This window comes from Misgurnus anguillicaudatus, chromosome 7 (genome assembly GCF_027580225.2).
Source record: "Misgurnus anguillicaudatus chromosome 7, ASM2758022v2, whole genome shotgun sequence".
In the NCBI taxonomy this organism is placed as follows: Eukaryota; Metazoa; Chordata; class Actinopteri; order Cypriniformes; family Cobitidae; genus Misgurnus; species Misgurnus anguillicaudatus.
Window position 1 is genome coordinate 6,505,605 of NC_073343.2, and position 21,295 is coordinate 6,526,899.

A 21,295-nucleotide genomic window follows, 5' to 3' on the forward strand; every position below is an offset into this window, starting at 1 on the left:
ACTGCCTCCATCAGCTTCCCTTCTTCCCATAGTGCATCCTGGTGACATGTATTTTCCAGGTAAGCAACGCACACGCACCCGGTCATCCACGTGATGTAAAAGAAAACGTGATTCATCAGACCAGACCACCTTCTTCTATTGCTCCGTGGTCCAGTTCTGATACCCATTGTAGGTGTTTTTAGGCTATTTAACTTGCACATTAGTAATTCATTGGAAGTCCGGAAATTGGTTTCATAGATAAGCAATTATCATATCTTCTTACAAAGAAACAATAACAAGAACTAACAAGGCAGTTCAGGATGTTTGTATAGGCTTTATTTAAAGATCTACTGTATATCAATCAACGATAAATCAACATTCACTTCTACTAACAAACAGCACATGACGCACAACACAGTCACATTGTAACTCATAACAAACAGTTGGGGGGGTTGGTTAACACACACACACACACACACACACACACACACACACACACACACACACACACACACACACACACACACACATACATTACATATAGAGGTGTGTGAAGAATTCCTAAATCAGTCAGTAATTTTGTTTTACTGTACTTCATCTCAACTTGAATATTACTGTCATATTGCTATTCATCTCAACATGGTAGTGTACATTTAACTGCTTATCTTAAACTGCTTCTGCTTTAACTGCTTTAACTTGCTTAAACCAAGATTTCTTGGGAAAATGCCAAAAATGTATTTTTATTTTTTGCAATATGGTAAAATATAATTTTTTGTAAAATGTAACAAGAAAACTTTATATATGAGTCTAAAGAGTCTTTACATATGCTGGAGTAAAATTTTGCATCTAAATTATTTAAAAAACATTTTTATTCTAAAATATAACATATGATTATTTTCTGTTTGTAATCGGGTTCTTTATAGCAATATGTTTTTGCATGCAATGCTCATCATGTAATGATTTTCATGCTACATCAGTTTGTTAATGTCTGACTTATTTTGTTCTCATTTTCAGCTTAGATTGCTTGTGTTGTGTACAGTAGTGGTCTACTGTCACAGCTGCTCCCTTTATGGGTGGGAAACTGAAGAAAACTTAAGTAATCCAGAAGGTAATGAAATGTGTTTTTAACATGTTTACTGGGTCCCACTTAATATTGCGTGTCACCATTTTATACCTTTTACTTGTTGTGTTTTTCTGTGTAGATTTATTGGTGGGTTAAGGGTTGCGTTGTAATTATTGTACATGCATATATTTTAAATGTATAAGTTTAACAACATTTAACACTTTACCGAAATGTTTTTTCATGGTCTTTAAAATGTTTAATCTTTAGATTTATGCTTTTTACTTTTTAGGGTTGGGTTTTAATTATTTTACATGCATAACAGCATTTAACACTTTACTGAAATGTTTCTCATGATCTTAAAAATATTTAATCTTTAGGTTTATGCTTTTTACTTTATACAAATTTTACTTTTGTAGAGAAAAATATATTTGGGGCAACATTTTAATTTCTTACATTAGAAAGCTATTTTTTTTTATTTATTTTAGAAATGGATGACTTGGATTCAAAAATAAAAATACAGTCATTAGGCATAAAAAAAATAAAGTTTGGTTCCGGTTGGTTGTCAGTTTAGGTCATGGGTCGGTAGGGAATTTATTTTTTTATTTTTTATTTTTTTTTTACAGTGGCAGCAAGGGATAGGTAGGAAATTGTTAAATATTATTGCGTGTTTGTCTCACGCAGCGCAGAGCCACGGATCTCCACGGATTATCTCTTTTTAATTGTGTGTGTGAGAGAGAGACAGAGAGAGAGAGAGAGAGAGAGAGAGAGAGAGAGAGAGAGAGAGAGAGAGAGAGAGAGAGAGAGCAGTAAATGCAGCTGAACGAATACACTGCGTGTTTTAAAGTAAAAAAATAAATAAATAACGAAACGCAATATGTGGAGGCCGGTGTTGAATCTGTCTGTATGATATGAAAAATATCTTACGTGAGCCTGTGGCTAAAGTATAAAAGTGGAACTCTTTGTAGCATAATCAGGGCTTGACATTAACTTTCTTGCTCACCAGCCAAAGTGGCTAGTTGTTTTTCAAAGGTACTAGCCAAAGTTAAATTGTATATGATTAAATTTGACTTTGGCATCCTAAAATTACTTTAATTCGAGCAAATTTACTTGCTAAATTAGATGCACACTGAATTTCAAATGCAGTCTGACTACCCGAATTAAGACAACATTTAGCTGGTATATAGCTGGTATATCAGTATAGATCATATAAGATGCATGAAAAACATGCTAGTAAGTAAGGCATAAATAGATTAACTTTAAATGAATATATTAAAAGTAGAACAGGGGTGTAGAAGAAACACTAATTCTAAACTGAAAAGATAAACACAAAACCCATCGACAACCACTTTAAATATTTATTAACAACAGCAGTAAATACTGTCAAGATATGTACATTAATTTTACTGTCATGCAGATGTATTTTATAAGCTAAATGGTTTCTGATAAAAGTGATTTAAGACTTTTAATGACAAATGTCGGGAGGGCATTATTGTTACATTAAAATGATGCGCGAACCTCTCGATGGCGGGATTCTTTTGATTTCGTGTGCATTCAGATGCGCTGAATTTCTCTTCGCTCTTGCCCTGAGAGTTTGCACGCAATTTATATCTAATCAATTACTTCCATGCAATTGTTTTATCTTTCCCGAAGTGTGTATGCGCTCAGACTGCGTTCTCTTGTGCATTCGCAAATCCATCAGCTCTCGTGCGCTCTCTGGAAGGTGACGCTTTGGTCCGCAACGCCCCGCTGATCGCGTGCGCGTCTCTCAACAGATCTCTGTGCGTTGCTCTGGGTGCAGAATGCTCATGGAAGTTGTAGTTTTCCAGTGTCGCATTGCGTATTGTTTATCATTTCGCATAACTTTTAAGAAAACAGACTCGCCTTACGGCCGAAATCTTACCCGCGTTTGGCGGTGTTAATGTCAAGCCCTGGTCATAATACCATAAATTCAAATATTATAATTCACTTACTGCCAGCAAAAATGAGCCTTGGTTTGTGCTCTCTGGAAGAGAAAAGCCCACTTGCATATCGTTGTTCAGCTCGTCTTTTTTTGTCTGTAAATTTACAACTTTCGGCGGGGCAAAAGATCACGTTGCTGTGCCCGAAACAGCATCTCGAATGCACACCAAAAATTACCACTTTACCAGTGCTTTTGTAAGTGGCGACAACGATCTGTGAACTATTGTGTTAACGACTGTGTAGCTGCTTTGTTTGTTGCTGGAGGACGCGTGCTTTACAAAAACGGTGCTGTACTAAAAGGTAAATTATAGTTCGTCTCAAAATTTTTTATTTGTGTATTTATTATGTTGGCTTGAGAAAGCCAACATACTGTTGTTGCACTTAAACTTTTTTTATGTTGGCTTGAGAAAGCCAACATACTGTTGTTGCACTTAAACTTATTATGTTGGCTTGAGAAAGCCAACATACTGTTGTTGCACTTAAACTTATTTTTTTTATTTTTATTCTTCTTTTTCTTCTGACCTAAAAATTTCTAACTCTAACTCCTCCTAGAGCTTTCAAGCTACAGCCACCAAACTTTACACAGACCTTCGGTCTGATCTGACTTGAGTTGCTATATCTTTTCTAAGGGATCGGACTTACGGTTCTCCTAAACCGTCCGATCAAACATCCCAAAAAAGTCCCATAGACTTACATTCATAGAATGTTTAGGCTGAGTGTTTATTTTCAAATCCTAACTGTCAACTCTCATTCATACAAATACATTACATCATCTCTCAACCTCTCTCAGTCTATCTCTGTCTCACAAAACTCACTCAATAGCACAGACAAACTCAACTACACACACACACACACATACACACACAACCACACAGACACACAATCACACACAACTACACACAGACACACAACTACACACAGACACACACACAATTACACACACAAACACAAAATTATATATAACATACTGTCACAAAAACACAGACATGCACACACACACACACACACAGACACACAACCACACACAAATACACATAGACACACAACTACACACAGACACTCAATTACAGACACAAACACAAAATTATATATAACATACTGTCACAAAAACACAGACTCACACACGCACACACACACACACACACACACACACACACACACACACACACACAACCGCACACAACTACACACACAACTACACACACAACTACACACACAACTACACACACACACACACACACACACACACACACACACACACACAGAAACACAATATTACACACACACACACACATAAATGCCCCAAATGCCTCATCTGCCCCAACTGCCCCATTCTGTCCCAAATGCCTCATCTGCCCCATTCTGCCCAAACTGCCCTAAATGCCCCAACTGCCCTAAATGCCCCAACTACCCAATTCTGCCCCAAATGCCCCAACTACCCTAAATGCCCCGTCTGCCCCAAACACCCAATTCTGCCCCGACTGCCCTAAATGCCCCATCTGCCCCAAATGCCCCGTCTGCCCCAACTACCCAATTCTGCCCCAAATGCCCCATTCTGCCCCAACTGCCCCTTTCTGCCCCAACTGCCCTAAATGCCCCAACTGCCCTAAATGCCCCATCTGCCCTAAATGCCCCATCTGCCCTAAATGCCTCATCTGCCCCATTTTGCCCAAACTGCCCTAAATGCCCCAACTGCCCTAAATGCCTCAAATGCCCCAACTGCCTCATCTGCCCCATTCTGCCCCAACTGCCCTAAATGCCCCATCTGCCCTAAATGCCCCATTTGCCCTAAATGCCTCATCTGCCCCATTCTGCCCAAACTGCCCTAAATGCCCCAACTGCCCTAAATGCCTCAAATGCCCCAACTGCCTCATCTGCCCCATTCTGCACCAACTGCCCTAAATGCCCCAACTGCTCTAAATGCCCCAACTGCCCTAAATGCACCAACTGCCCTTAATGCCTCAAATGCCCCAACTGCCTCATCTGCTCCATTCTGCCCCAACTGCCCTAAATGCCCCAACTGCTCTAAATGCCCCAACTGCCCTAAATGCCCCATCTGCCCTAAATGCCCCGTCTGGCACAATTATCCAATTCTGCCCCAAATGCCCCAACTACCCTAAATGCCCCATCTGCCACAAATGCCCCATCTGCCCCATTCTGCCCCAACTGCCCAATTCTGCCCCAACTAACACATCTGCCCCAACTAACTTAACTGCCCCAACTGCAGCTCCATCTATTACTCTCAGACTAGGCTTTCTCAAGCCAACATAAAGTTTGTTCACAAACTTTAACCTCATCTAGTTAGTGGTGCTTGCATTTATGCAAGGCATCACTATTACTATTCCTCAGGGATATTATTCTTATTATTATATTTTATTCTTATGTCTGCACGTTTTTTCGGCACGTAACTCGTCCCGCACGGTTTGCCGTAGTCCCATGAAAGATGGCTCAAATCGACCGGTTTATTGAGGAGAGGTGTGCTATGACTTTTATAAGGGATCGGGTGCAGGATTTCCGAAAGGGGGGCAAAAAATCACCCAAAAAATCCCATTGACTTAACATTGCGCCGAACTTTGACGAGTCATAGCTCCGCTCGAGGATTTTGTAGAAATATGTGGGTTACAACATTTGAAGAGGGTGGTAGACTCTGTAAAAACATACATGACATTGGGGTGTAAGTTGTACCCCTGGGGTGTAAGAGGCACCCAAAAGTGCCCCATTGACTTATAATGGGGCAGGAAACATGCCCATATAAGGAAATAAAAAAGTTCCAGCTGGGATATCTTCGCTTTACAATGTCCTACAGACAAGTGGGTGGGCTCATTTCACTCGGGCATCCAATCAGTCTCTCAGGATCATCTCGGAGCTATTAAGCCACGCCCTTAGCAACAATTTTGGGCACCCTAGCAACATCTCCCATAGACTGCCATTATAAAATGCCCAGATGGATATCTTTGCACCAGAGTGTCATAGAGACATGGGGGTGGGCTCATTTTACTCAGGCATCCAATCAGTTTCTCAGGATCCTTAAAGGCTTACTAAGCCACGCCCCTAGCAACCACTTTTCAGCACCCTAGCAACATAAAATTCAAACAGTTATATCTCAGCATCCGAACATCGTAGAGACACGGGGGTTGGACCGTTTGACTCGTGACTCAGAGTGTAATCATTATGGGATGCCAATTTTTTCCCTAGCAACCAAATACAGTACCCTAGCAACAGAGTAAACAAAGCCTTATATCTCTGCATCAGAACATCGTAGAGACACGGGGGTTGGACCGTTTGACTCGTGACTCGGCGTGTAATCATTATGGGATGCCCATTTTTTCCCTAGCAACCAAATACAGTACCCTAGCAACAGAGTAAACAAAGCCTTATATCTCCGCATCAGAACATCGTAGAGACATGGGGGTTGGACCGTTTGACTCGTGACTCGGAGTGTAATCATTATGGGATGCCATTTTTTTCCCTAGCAACCAAATACAGTACCCTAGCAACAGAGTAAATAAAGCCTTATATCTCCGCATCAGAACATCGTAGAGACACGGGGGTTGGACCGTTTGACTCGTGACTCAGAGTGTAATCATTATGGGATGCCAATTTTTTCCCTAGCAACCAAATACAATACCCTAGCAACAGAGTAAACAAAGCCATATATCTCCGCATCAGAACATCGTAGAGACACGGGGGTTGGACCGTTTGACTCGTGACTCGGCGTGTAATCATTATGGGATGCCCATTTTTTCCCTAGCAACCAAATACAGTACCCTAGCAACAGAGTAAACAAAGCCTTATATCTCTGCATCAGAACATCGTAGAGACACGGGGGTTGGACCGTTTGACTCGTGACTCAGAGTGTAATCACTAGTGGATGCCATTTTTTTCCCTAGCAACCAAATACAGTACCCTAGCAACAGAGTAAACAAAGCCTTATATCTCTGCATCAGAACATTGTACAGACACGGGGGTTGGACCGTTTGACTCGTGACTTGGAGGGTAATCACTAGTGGATGGCAATTTTTTCCCTAGCAACCAAATACAGTACCCTAGCGACCGGATAAACATAGCCTTATATCTCCGCATCAGAACATCGTAGAGACACGGGGGTTGGACCGTTTTACTCGTGACTCGGCATGTAATCACTAGTGGATGCCAATTTTTTCCCTAGCAACCAAATACAGTACCCTAGCAACAGTGTAAACAAAGCCTTATATCTCCGCATCAGAACATCGTAGAGACACGGGGGTTGGACCGTTTTACTCGTGACTCGGCATGTAATCATTAGTGGATGCCAATTTTTTTCCCTAGCAACCAAATACAGTACCCTAGCAACAGTGTAAACAAAGCCTTATATCTCCGCATCAGAACATCGTAGGCACACAGGGGTTGGACCATTTCACTTGTGACTCTGCATGTAATCATTAGTGGATGGCATTTTTTTCCCTAGCAACCAAATACAGTACCCTAGCAACAGAGTAAACAAAGCCTTATATCTCCGCTTCAGAACATCATAGAGACACGGGAGTTTGACCATTTGACTCGTGACTCGGCGGGTAATCAGTAGTGGATGCCATTTCCCCCCTAGCAACCAAATACAGTACCCTAGCAACCGGATAAACAAAGCCTTATATCTCCGCATCAGAACATCGTAAAGACACGGGAGTTGGATCTTTTTACTTTTGATTTGGAGTATAATCATATACTGTCGCACGAAATTTGCCACGGCAAGCACCACTTCACATTTTCTTCAGGAAATGTACCTATCTAGTTTTTATTTTTATTCTTCTTTTTCTTCTGACCTAAAAATTTCTAACTCTAACTCCTCCTAGAGCTTTCAAGCTACAGCCACCAAACTTTGCACAGACCTTCAGTGTGATCTGACTTGAGTTGCTATATCTTTTCTAAGGGATCGGACTTACGGTTCTCCTAAACCGTCCGATCAAACATCCCAAAAAAGTCCCATAGACTTACATTCATAGAATGTTTAGGCTGAGTGTTTATTTTCAAATTCTAACTGTCAACTCTCATTCATACAAATACATTACATCATCTCTCAACCTCTCTCAGTCTATCTCTGTCTCACAAAACTCACTCAATAGCACAGACAAACTCAACTACACACACACACAGACACACACACACACAACCACACAGACACACAATCACACACAACTACACACAGACACACAACTACACACAGACACACACACAATTACACACACAAACACAAAATTATATATAACATACTGTCACAAAAACACAGACATGCAAACACACAACCACACACAACCACACACAGACACACATACACACAACTACACGCTGACACACAATTACACACACAAACACAAAATTATATATAACATACTGTCACAAAAACACAGACACACAATCACACACAAATACACACAGACACACAACTACACACAGACACACACACAATTACACACACAAACACAAAATTATATATAACATACTGTCACAAAAACACAGACATGCACACACACAAACACACACAGACACACAACCACACACAAATACACATAGACACACAACTACACACAGACACACAATTACAGACACAAACACAAAATTATATATAACATACTGTCACAAAAACACAGACACACAGACACACACACACACACACACACACACACACACACACACACACACACACACACAAACAGAAACACAACCACACACAACAACACACACACACACACACACACACACAACACAAAATTGCACACACAAACACACACATAAATGTCTCAACTGCCCTAAATGCCCCATCTGCCCCATTCTGCCCCAAATGTCTCAAATAACCCAACCGCCCCATTTTGCCCCATTTGCCCCAACTGGCCAATTCTGCTCCAAATGCCTCATCTGCCCTAAATTCCCCATCTGCCCCAAATGCCCCGTCTGCCCCAACTACCCAATTCTGCCCCAAATTCCCCAACAACCCAAAATTCCACATCTGCCCCAAAAACCCAATTCTGCCCCAACTGCCCTAAATGCCCCCTCTGCCCCAAATGCCCCAACTACCCAATTCTGCCTCAACTGCCCCATTCTGCCCCAACTGCCCTAAATGCCCCATCTGCCCTAAATGCCCCATCTGCCCCATTCTGCCCTAAATGCCCCAACTGCCCTAAATGCCTCAAATGCCCCAACTGCCTCATCTGCCCCATTTTGCCCCAAATGCCCTAAATGCCCCAACTGCCCAAAATGCCCCATCTGCCCTAAATGCCCCATCTGCCCTATTCTGCCCAAACTGCCCTAAATGCCTCAAATGCCACAACTGCCCCATTCTGCCCTAAATGCCCCATCTGCCCTAAATGCCCCATCTGCCCTAAATGCCCCATTTCGCCCAAACTGCCCTAAATGCCTCAAATGCCCCAACTGCCTCATCTGCCCCATTCTGCCCCAACTGCTCTAAATGCCCCAACTGCTCTAAATGCCCCATCTGCCCCAAGTGCCCCGTCTGCCCCAATTATCCAATTCTGCCCCAAATGCCCCAACTACCCTAAATGCCCCATCTGCCACAAATACCCCATCTGCCCCATTCTGCCCCAACTGCCCAATTCTGCCCCAACTAACCCATCTGCCCCAACTAACTTAACTGCCCCAACTGCAGCTCCATCTATTACTCTCAGACTAGGCTTTCTCAAGCCAACATAAAGTTTGTTCACAAACTTTAACCTCATCTAGTTATGTTGGCTTGAAAAAGCCAACATATTGTTATTGCTTTTAAACTTATATTTTATTATGTTGGCTTTGAAAAAGCCAACATACTGTTATTGCTATTAAACTTATTATGTTGGCTTGACAAAGCCAACATACTGATATTGTATTTAAACTTATTATTATGTTGGCTTGACAAAGCCAACATACTGATATTGTATTTAAACTTATTATTATTATTATTATTATTATGTTGGCTTGAGAAAGCCAACATACTGTTGTTGCACTTAAACTTATTATTATTATTCTTTTTCTTCTGACCTAAAAATTTCTAACTCTAACTCCTTCTAGAGCTTTCAAGCTACAGCCACCAAACTTTGCACAGACCTTCAGTCTGATCTGAGGAGGTGTGCTATATCTTTTCTAAGGGATCGGACTTACGGTTCTCCTAAACCGTCCGATCAAACATCCCAAAAAAGTCCCATAGACTTACATTCATAGAATGTTTAGGCTGAGTGTTTATTTTCAAATTCTAACTGTCAACTCTCATTCATACAAATACATTACATCATCTCTCAACCTCTCTCAGTCTATCTCTGTCTCACAAAACTCACTCAATAGGACAGACAAACACAACTACACACACACACACACACACACACACACACACACACACACACACACACACACACACAGACACACACACACACACACACACACACACAGACACACCACCACACACAACTTCACACAGACACACAATTACACACACAAACACAAAATGATATATAACACACTGTCACAAAAACACAAACATGCACACCCACACACACACACACACACACACACACACACACAATCACACACAGACACACAACCACACACAGACACACAACTACACACAGACACACAATTACACACACAAACACAAAGTTATATATAACATACTGCCACAAAAACACAGACATGCACACAGACACAACCACACACAACTACACACATACACACAACTACACAGACACACAATTACACACACAAACACAAAATTATATATAACATACTGTCACAAAAACACAGACTCAAACACACACACACACACACACACACACACACACACACACACACACACACACACACAAACACACACAGACACAGACACACAACTACACACAGACACACAACCACAAAATTACACACACAAACACAGTATTACACACCCAATCATACTCACACAAACACACACATAAATGTCCCAACTGCCCTAAATGCCCCATTCTGCCCCAAATGCCTCAACTGCCCCAACCGCCCCATTTTGCCCCAAATGCCCCATTTGCCCCAATTGGCCAATTCTGCTCCAAATGCCTCATCTGCCCCAACTGCCCCATTCTTCCCCAAATGCCTGATCTGCCCCATTCTGCCCTAAATGCCCGATCTACCCCAAATGACCCATCTGCCCCAACTACCCAATTCTGCCCCAAATTCCCCAACTACCCTAAATGCCCCAACTGCCTCATCTGCCCCAACTGCCTTAAATGCCCCAACTGCTCTAAATGCCCCAACTGCCCTAAATACCCCATCTGCCCCAAATGCCCCGTCTGCCCCAACTACTTAATTCTGCCCCAAATGCCCCAACTGCCCCATCTGCCCTAAATGCCCCAACTGCCCTAAATGCCCCATCTGCCCTAAATGCCCCATCTGCCCTAAATGCCCCAACTGCCCCATTCTGCCCTAAATGCCCCAACTGCCCCATTCTGCCCTAAATGCCCCAACTGCCTCATCTGCCCCATTCTGCCCCAACTGCCCTAAATGCCCCAACTGCTCTAAATGCCCCAACTGCCCTAAATGCCCCATCTGCCCCAACTGCCCTAAATGCCCCAACTGCCCTAAATGCCCCATCTGCCCTAAATGCCCCATCTGCCCTAAATGCCCCAACTGCCCCATTCTGCCCTAAATGCCCCAACTGCCCTAAATGCCTCAAATGCCCCAACTGCCTCATCTGCCCCATTCTGCCCCAACTGCCCTAAATGCCCCAACTGCTCTAAATGCCCCAACTGCCCTAAATGCCCCATCTGCCCCAATTATCCAATTCTGCCCCAAATGCCCCAACTACCCTAAATGCCCCATCTGCCCCAAATGCCCCATTCTGCCCCAACTGCTCAATTCTGCCCCAACTAACCCATCTGCCCCAACTAACTTAACTGCCCCAACTGCAGCTCCAGCTATTACTCTCAGACTAGGCTTTCTCAAGCCAACATAAAGTTTGTTCACAAACTTTAACCTCATCTAGTTCTTTTTCTTCTTCTGAGATAAAAATTTCTGCGGCTAACTCGTCCGACAGCTTTCAAGCTACATCAACGAAATTTTCCACGGACATTCTAACTGGTCTAAAGAAGTGTGCTATATCTTTTTGACGGGATCCGACTGACAGAATTCCTAAAACGGGACATAAAACTTCCGAAAAGTCCCATTTACTTAACATTGCGACAAACTTTGAAGGGTCATAGCTGCAAGCGAGAAATTTGTAGAAACTTGTGGGTTACCACATTTGAAGAGGCTGGCAGGCACTGTGAGAACATACCTCACATTGGGGTGTAAGTTTCACCCCTGGGGGGTAAGAGGCCCCCAAAATTCCCCATTGACTTATAACGGGGCAGGAAACATGCCCATATAAGGGAATAAAAACGTTCCAGATGGAATATCTTCGCTTTACAGTATCATAGAGACATGGGGGTGGGCTCATTTTACTCAGGCATCCAATCAGTCTCTCTGGATCGTCCCATAGCTATTAAGCCACGCCCCTAGCAACCATTTGTGGGCACCCTAGCAACATCTCCCATAGACTGCCATTATAAAATGCCCAGATGGATATCTTTGCAGCACAGTGTCATAGAGACATAGGGGTGGGCTCATTTTACTCAGGCATCCAATCAGTCTCTAAGGATTCTTATTAAGCTATTAAGCCACACCCCTAGCAACCAAATATGAGCACCCTAGCAACATAATAAACAAAGCCTTATATCTCTGGATCCGAACATCATAGAGACATGGGGGTTGGGTCTTTTGGTCATGTTAGCTTTATGCTAGCTTCATGCTAAGTCATACTAGCTTCATGCTAGTTTCATGCTAGCTTTATGCTAATTTCATAATAAATCTTGCTAACTTCATGCTTATTCATGTAAACATCATGCTAGCTTCATGCTAATTCATGTTAGCATCATGCTAGCTTCATGCTAATTCATGTTAGCATCATGTTAGCTTCATGCTAATTCATGTTAGCATCATGCTAGCTTCATGCTAATTAATGTTAACATCATGCTAGCTTCATGCTAATTCATGTTAGCATCATGTTAGCTTCATGCTAATTCATGTTAGCATCATGCTAGCTTCATGCTAATTAATGTTAACATCATGCTAGCTTCATGCTAATTCATGTTAACATCATGTTAGCTTCATGCTAATTCATGTTAGCATCATGCTAACTTCATGCTAATTCATATTAGCATCATGCTAGCTTCATGCTAATTAATGTTAACATCATGCTAGCTTCATGCTAATTCATGTTAGCATCATGTTAGCTTCATGCTAATTCATGTTAGCATCATGCTAGCTTCATGCTAATTCATGTTAGCATCATGCTAGCTTCATGCTAATTCCTGTTAGCATCATGCTAACTTCATGCTAATTCATATTAGCATCATGCTAGCTTCATGCTAATTCATGTTAGCATCATGCTAGCTTCATGCTAACTTCATTCTAATTCATGTTAGCATCATGCTAGTTTCATGCTAATTCATGTTAGCATCATGCTAGCTTCATGCTAATTCATGTTAGCATCATGCTAGCTTCATGTTAATTCATGTTAGCATCATGCTAGCTTCATGCTAACTTCATTCTAATTCATGTTAGCATCATGCTAGTTTCATGCTAATTCATGTTAGCATCATGCTAGCTTCATGCTAATTTATGTTAGCATCATGCTAGCTTCAGGCTAATCATGCTAGCTTCATGCTAAATCAGGCTAGCTTCATACTTAAACATACTAACAGCCAGATAGCCTACTAAACTAAACTTCTGTCAACCCGTTTTAAACGTTCAGGCCAGGCTTTGTCAAGCCAACATAAAGTTTGTCAACAAACTTTTCTATCTAGTTATGTTGGCTTTGAAAAAGCCAATATATTGTTATTGCTATTAAACTTATATCTTATTATTAGTGGTGCTTGCATTTATGCAAGGCATCACTATTACTATTCCTCAGGGATATTATTATTATATTTTATTCTTACATCCGGACACTTTTTCGGCGCGTAACTCGTCCCGCACGCTTTGTCGTAGACCCACGAAAGAGGGCTCAACTCGACCGGCTTATTGAGGAGAGGTGTGCTATGACTTTTATAAGCGATCGGGTGAAGGATTTCCGAAAGGGGGGCGAAAAACCACCCGAAAAATCCCATTGACTTAACATTGCGCCCAACTTTGACGAGTCATAGCTCCGCTCGAGGATTTTGTAGAAACATGTGGGTTACAACATTTGAAGAGGGTGGTAGACTCTGTAAGAACATACATCACATTGGGGTGTAAGTTGTACCCCTGGGGTGTAAGAGGCGCCCAAAAGTGCCCCAATGAAAAGTCAATGGGGGAAAATCCCATAGACTTAACATTGCAAAAACTTTGACGGGTCATAGGTCCGAGCGAGGATTTTGTAAAAACATGTGGGTTACATTATTTGAAGAGGGTGGTAGACTCTGTAAGAACATGGATCACAATGGGGTGTAAGTTGTACCCCTGGGGTGTAGAAGGCACCCGAATTTTCCCATTGACTTATAATGGGGCAGGAAACATGCCCATATAAGGGAATAAAAAAGTTCCAGATGGGATATCTTTGCTTTACAATGTCGTAAAGACAAGGGGGTGGGCTCATTTTACTCAGACATCCAATCAGTCTATCAGGATATTCCCAAAGCTTTTAAGCCACGCCCCTAGCAACCACTTTTGAGCACCCTAGCAACATAAAATTCAAACAGTTATATCTCTGCATCAGAACATCATAGAGACACGGGGGTTGGACCGTTTGACTCGTGACTCGGAGTGTAATCATTATGGGATGCCAATTTTTTCCCTAGCAACCAAATACAGTACCCTAGCAACAGAGTAAACAAAGCCTTATATCTCCGCATCAGAACATCGTAGAGACACGGGGGTTGGACCGTTTGACTCGTGACTCGGAGTGTAATCATTATGGGATGCCAATTTTTTCCCTAGCAACCAAATACAGTACCCTAGCAACAGAGTAAACAAAGCCTTATATCTCCGCACCAGAACATCGTAGAGACACAGGGGTTGGACCGTTTGACTAGTGACTCAGAGTGTAATCATTATGGGATGGCAATTTTTTCCCTAGCAACCAAATACAGTACCCTAGCAACAGAGTAAACAAAGCCTTATATCTCCGCATCAGAACATCGTAGAGACACGGGGGTTGGACCGTTTGGACTCAGTGTGTAATCACTATGGGATGCCAAATTTTTCCCTAGCAACCAAACACAGTACCCTAGCAACAGAGTAAACAAAGCCTTATATCTCCGCATCAGAACATCGTAGAGACACAGGGGTTGGACCGTTTGACTTGTGACTCGGCATGTAATCACTAGTGGATGCCAATTTTTTCCCTAGCAACCAAATACAGTACCCTAGCAACAGAGTAAACAAAGCCTTATATCTCCGCATCAGAACATCGTAGGGACACAGGGGTTGGACCATTTCACTTGTGACTCGGCATGTAATCATTAGTGGATGGGAATTTTTTCCCTAGCAACCAAATACAGTACCCTAGCAACAGAGTAAACAAAGCCTTATATCTCCGCATCAGAACATCGTAGAGACACGGGAGTTGGATCTTTTTACTTTTGATTTGGAGTATAATCATATACTGTCGCCCGAAATTTGCCACGGCAAGCACCACTTCACATTTTCTTCAGGAAATGTACCTATCTAGTTATGTTGGCTTTGAAAAAGCCAATATATTGTTATTGCTATTAAACTTATTTTTATTATTATTATTCCGCTTTCTTCTGAGACTAAATTTCCGACACTAACTCGTCCTAGGGCTTTCAAGCTACATGCACCAAATTTTCCACAGACCTTCAGACTGGTCTGACTTAGTGTGCTATATCTTTTCTAACTGATGGGACCTTCCGAATTCCTAAACGGGGGTCTCGAACACCCCAAAATTTCCATTGACTTAACATTGAGACAAACTTTGACGGGTCATAGCTGTGAGTGAGAAACTTGTAGAAACTTGTGGCTTACCACATTTAAGGAGGCTGACAGGCTCTGTAAGAACATACATCACAATGGGGTGTGAGCTGTACCCCTGGGGTGTAAGAGGCCCCCAAAATTTCCCATTGACTTATAATGGGGCAGGAAACATGCCCATATAAGGGAATAAAAGCGTCCCAGATGGAATATCTTTACTTTAGAGTGTCGTAGAGACATGGGGGTGGGTTCATTTTACTCAGTCATCCAATTAGTCTCTTAGGATCGCCCCAGAGCTATTAAGCCACGCCCCTAGCAACAATTTTGGGTACCCTAGCAACATCTCCCATAGACTACCATTATAAAAAGCCCAGATGGATATCTTTGCACCAGAATGTCATAGAGACATAGGGGTGGGCTCATTTTACTCAGGCATCCAATCAGTCTTAATAGGATTCTTATTGAGTTATTAAGCCACGCCCCTAGCAACCAAATATGAGCACCCTAGCAACATAATAAACAAAGCCTTATATCTCTGGATCTGAACATCATAGAGACATGGGGGTTGGGTCTTTGGGTCATGTTAGCTTCATGCTAGCTTCATGCTAAGTCATACTAGCTTCATGCTAGTTTCATGCTAGCTTTATGCTAATTTCATAATATATCTTGCTAACTTCATGTTAAATCTTGTTAGCTTCATGCTAACCTCATGTTTACTTCATACTAATCATGCTAGGCTCATGGTAGCTTCATGCTAATCATGCTAGCATCATGCTAATCATGCTAGCTTCATGTTAAATAATGGTAGCTTCACGCTAATCATGCTAACCTCATGTTTACTTCATGCTAATCATGCTAGCCTCATGCTAGCCTCATGCTAGCTTCATGCTTATCATGCTAACATCATGCTAACTTCATGCTAATCATGCTAACATCATGGTAGCTTCATGCTAATCATGCTAGAATCATGTTAGCTTCATGCTAATCATGCTAGAATCATGCTAACTTCATGCTAATCATGCTAGCATCATGCTAGCTTCATGTTAATCATGTTAGCATCATGCTAGCTTCATGCTACTCATGTTAGCATCATGCTAGCTTCATGCTAATCATGCTAACATCATGCTAGCTTCATGCTAATCATGATAGCATCATGCTAGCTTCATGCTAATCATGCTAGCATGATGCTAGCTTCATGCTAATCATGCTAACATCATGCAAGCTTCATGCTAATCATGCTAGCATCATGCTAGCTTCATGCTAATCATGCTAGCTTCATGCTAATCATGCTAGCATCATGCTAGCTTCATGCTAATCATGCTAGCATCATGCTAGCTTCATGCTAATCATACTAGCATCATGCTAGCTTCATGCTAATCATGCTAGCATCATGCTAGCTTCATGCTAATCATGCTAGCATCATGCTAGCTTCATGCTAATCATGCTAACATCATGCTTATCATGCTAGCATCATGCTAGCTTCATGCTAATCATGCTAGTGTCATGCTAGCTTCATGCTAATCATGCTAACGTCATGCTAACTTCATGCTAATCATGCAAACATCATGTTAGCTTCATGCTAATCATGCTAGCATCATGCTAGCTTCATGCTAATCATGCTAGCATCATGCTAGCTTCATGCTAATCATGCTAGCTTCATGTTAATCATGCTAGCTTCATGCTAGCATCATGCTAATCATGCTAGCATCATGCTAGCTTCATGCTAATCATGCTAACTTCATGCTAACTTCATGCTAATCATGCTAGCTTCATGCTAATCATGCTAATCATGCTAGCTTCATGCTAATCATGTTAGCATCATGCTAGCTTCATGCTAATCATGCTAGCGTCATGGTAGTTTCATGCTAATCATGTTAACATCATGCTAGCTTCATGTTAATCATGTTAGCATCATGCTAGCTTCATGCTAATCATGCTAACATCATGCTATCTTCATTCTAATCATGCTATCTTCATGCTAATCATGCTAGCATCATGCTAATCATGCTAACATCATGCTAGCTTCATGCGTATCATGTTAGCTTCATGCTAATCATGCTAGCATCGTACTAGCTTCATGTTAATCATGTTAGCTTCATGCTAATCATGCTAACTCCATGCTTATCATGCTAATTTCATTCCACTCAAGTTGTCTTCATGATAAATCAAGCTGTATTAATTCGTAATCATGCAAACAACCAGCTAGACTAAATTGAACGTTTTAACTTAACGTTTATCCTGTGAAACTGTTCAGGCCACGCTTTTTCAAGCCAACATAAAGTTTGTCCTCAAACTTTAATATCTAGTTATTATTATTATTCTACCCCAAATTTCTGACACTAACTCGTCCTAGGGCTTTCAAGCTACATGCACCAAATTTTCCACAGACGTTCAGACTGGTCTGACTTAGTGTGCTATATCTTTTCTAACTGATGGGACCTTCCGAATTCCTAAACGGGGGGCTCGAACACCCCAAAATTTCCATTGACTTAACATTGAGACAAACTTTGACGGGTCATAGCTGTGAGTGAGAAACTTGTAGAAACTTGTGGCTTACCACATTTAAGGAGGCTGACAGGCTGTGTAAGAACATACCTCACAATGGGGTGTAAGCTGTACCCCTGGGGTGTAAGAGGCCCCCAAAATTTCCCATTGACTTATAATGGGGCAGGAAACATAAACATAACACAACATGCACATAAAAGGGAATAAAAACGTCCCAGATGGAATATCTTCACTTTAGAGTGTCGTAGAGACATGGGGGTGGGCTCATTTTACTCAGGCAACCAATCAGTCTCTTAGGATCACCACAGAGCTATTAAGCCACGCCCCTAGCAACAATTTTGGGTACCCTAGCAACATCTCCCATAGACTACCATTATAAAAAGCACAGATGCATATCTTTGCACCAGAGTGTCATAGAGACATAGGGGTGGGCTCATATTACTCAGGCATCCAATCAGTCTCAATGGGATTCTTATTGAGGTATTAAGCCACGCCCCTAGCAACCAAATATGAGCACCCTAGCAACATAATAAACAAAGCCTTATATCTCTGGATCTGAACATCATAGAGACATGGGGGTTGGGTCTTTGGGTCATGCTAGCTTCATGCTAGCTTCATGCTAAGTCATACTAGCTTCATGCTAGTTTCATGCTAGCCTTATGCTAATTTCATGATATAGCTTGCAAACTTCATGCTAATCATGTTAACTTGATGTTAAATCTTGTTAGCTTCATGCTAAATAGTGCTAGCTTCATGCTAATCATGCTAGCATCATGCTAACTTCACGTTAAATCATGTTACCATCATGCTAATCATGCTAACCTCATGCTTACTTCATGTTAATCATGCTAGCCTCATGCTAGCTTCTTGCTAATCATGCTAGCATCATGCTAGCTTCATGCTAATCATGCTAGCTTCATGTTAATCATGTTAGCTGCATGCTAATCATGATAGCTTCATGTTAGCTTCATGCTAGCTTCATGCTAATCATGCTAGCTTCATGCTAATCATGCTAGCATCATCTTAGCTTCATGCTAATCATGCTAGCATAATGCTAGCTTCATGCTTATCATGCTAGCATCATGCTAGCTTCATGCTAATCATGCTAGCATAATGCTAGCTTCATGCTAATCATGCTAACCTCATGCTTACTTCATGCTAATCATGCTAGCCTCATGCTAACTTCATGCTAATCATGCTAGCATCATGCTAGATTCATGTTAATCATGCTAGCATCATGCTAGCTTCATGTTAATCATGCTAGCATCATGCAAGCTTCATGCTAATCATGCTAGCATCAGTGCTAGCTTCATGCTAATCATGTTAGCATCATGCTAGCATCATGCTAATCATGTTAGCATCATGCTAGCTTCATGCTAATCATGCTAGCTTCATGCTAATCATGCTAGCATCATGCTAGCTTCATGCTAATCATGCTAACATCATGATATCTTCATGTTAATCATGATAGCTTCATGCTAATCATGCTAGCATCATGTTAGCTTCATGCTAATCATGCTAGCATCATGCTAGCTTCATGCTAATCATGATAGCTTCATGCTAATCATGCTAGCATCATGCTAGCTTCATGCTAATCATGCTAGCTTCATGCTAATCATGCTAACATCATGCTAATCATGCTAAAATCATGCTAGCTTCATGCTAATCATGCTAGCATCATGCTAGCTTCATGCTAATCATGCTAACATCATGTTAGCTTCATGTTAGCTTCATGCTAGCTTCATGCTAATCATGCTAGCTTCATGCTAATCGTGCTAACATCATGCTAGCTTCATGCTAATCATGCTAGCATCATGTTAGCTTCATGCTAACATCATGTTAGCTTCATGCTAATCATGCTAACATCATGCTAGCTTCATGCTAATCATGCTAGCATCATGTTAGCTTCATGCTAATTATGCTAGCATCATGCTAGCTTCATGCTAATCATGCTAACATCATGCTAGCTTCATGCTAATCATGTTAGCTTCATGCTAATCATGTTAGCTGCATGCTAATCATGATAGCTTCATGTTAGCTTCATGCTAGCTTCATGCTAATCATGCTAGCTTCATGCTAATCATGCTAGCATCATCTTAGCTTCATGCTAATCATGCTAGCATAATGCTAGCTTCATGCTAATCATGCTAGCATCATGCTAGCTTCATGCTAATCATGCTAGCATAATGCTAGCTTCATGCTAATCATGCTAGCATCATGCTAGCTTCATGCTAATCATGTTAACTTCATGCTAACTTCATGATAAATCAAGCTGTATTCATTCTTAATCATGCAAACAACCAGCTACACTAAATTGAACGTCTTAACTTTACGTTTATCCTGTGAAACTGTTCAGGCCACGCTTTTTCAAGCCAACATAAAGTTTGTCTTCAAACTTTAATATCTAGTTATTATTATTCTTCTTCTGAGACTAAAATTTCTGCGGCTAACTCGTCCTACAGCTTTCAAGCTACATTCACGAAATTTTCCACGGACATTCTGACTGGTCTAAAGAAGTGTGCTATATCTTTTTGACGGGATCCGACTTACAGAATTCCTAAAACGGGACATAAAACTTCCGAAAAGTCCCATTTACTTAACATTGCGACAAACTTTGACAGGTCATAGCTCCGAGCGAGAAATTTGTAGAAACTTGTGGGTTACCACATTTGAAGAGGCTGGCAGGCACTGTGAGAACACACCTCACATTGGGGTGTAAGTTTCACCCCTGGGGTGTAAGAGGCCCCCAAAATTCCCCATTGACTTATAACAGGGCAGGAAACACGCCCATATAAGGGAATAAAAACGTTCCAGATGGAATATCTTCGCTTTCCAGTGTCATAGAGACATGGG

General features: G+C 41.6%; 1 protein-coding gene across 1 annotated transcript in view; it reads left to right on the plus strand.

Annotated features, from left to right (window-relative positions):
* Positions 1-467: 467 nt before the first annotated feature.
* LOC129417843 (uncharacterized) overlaps positions 468-21,295 on the plus strand; it is an 88,102-nt gene continuing 67,274 nt past the window's right edge. Inside the window, exons 1-2 of the mRNA XM_055172697.2 lie at positions 468-621; positions 994-1,087. Coding sequence (XP_055028672.2) covers positions 619-621; positions 994-1,087 — 97 coding nt within the window. The 5' untranslated portion in view covers positions 468-618. The remainder of the gene's footprint in view (positions 622-993; positions 1,088-21,295) is intronic.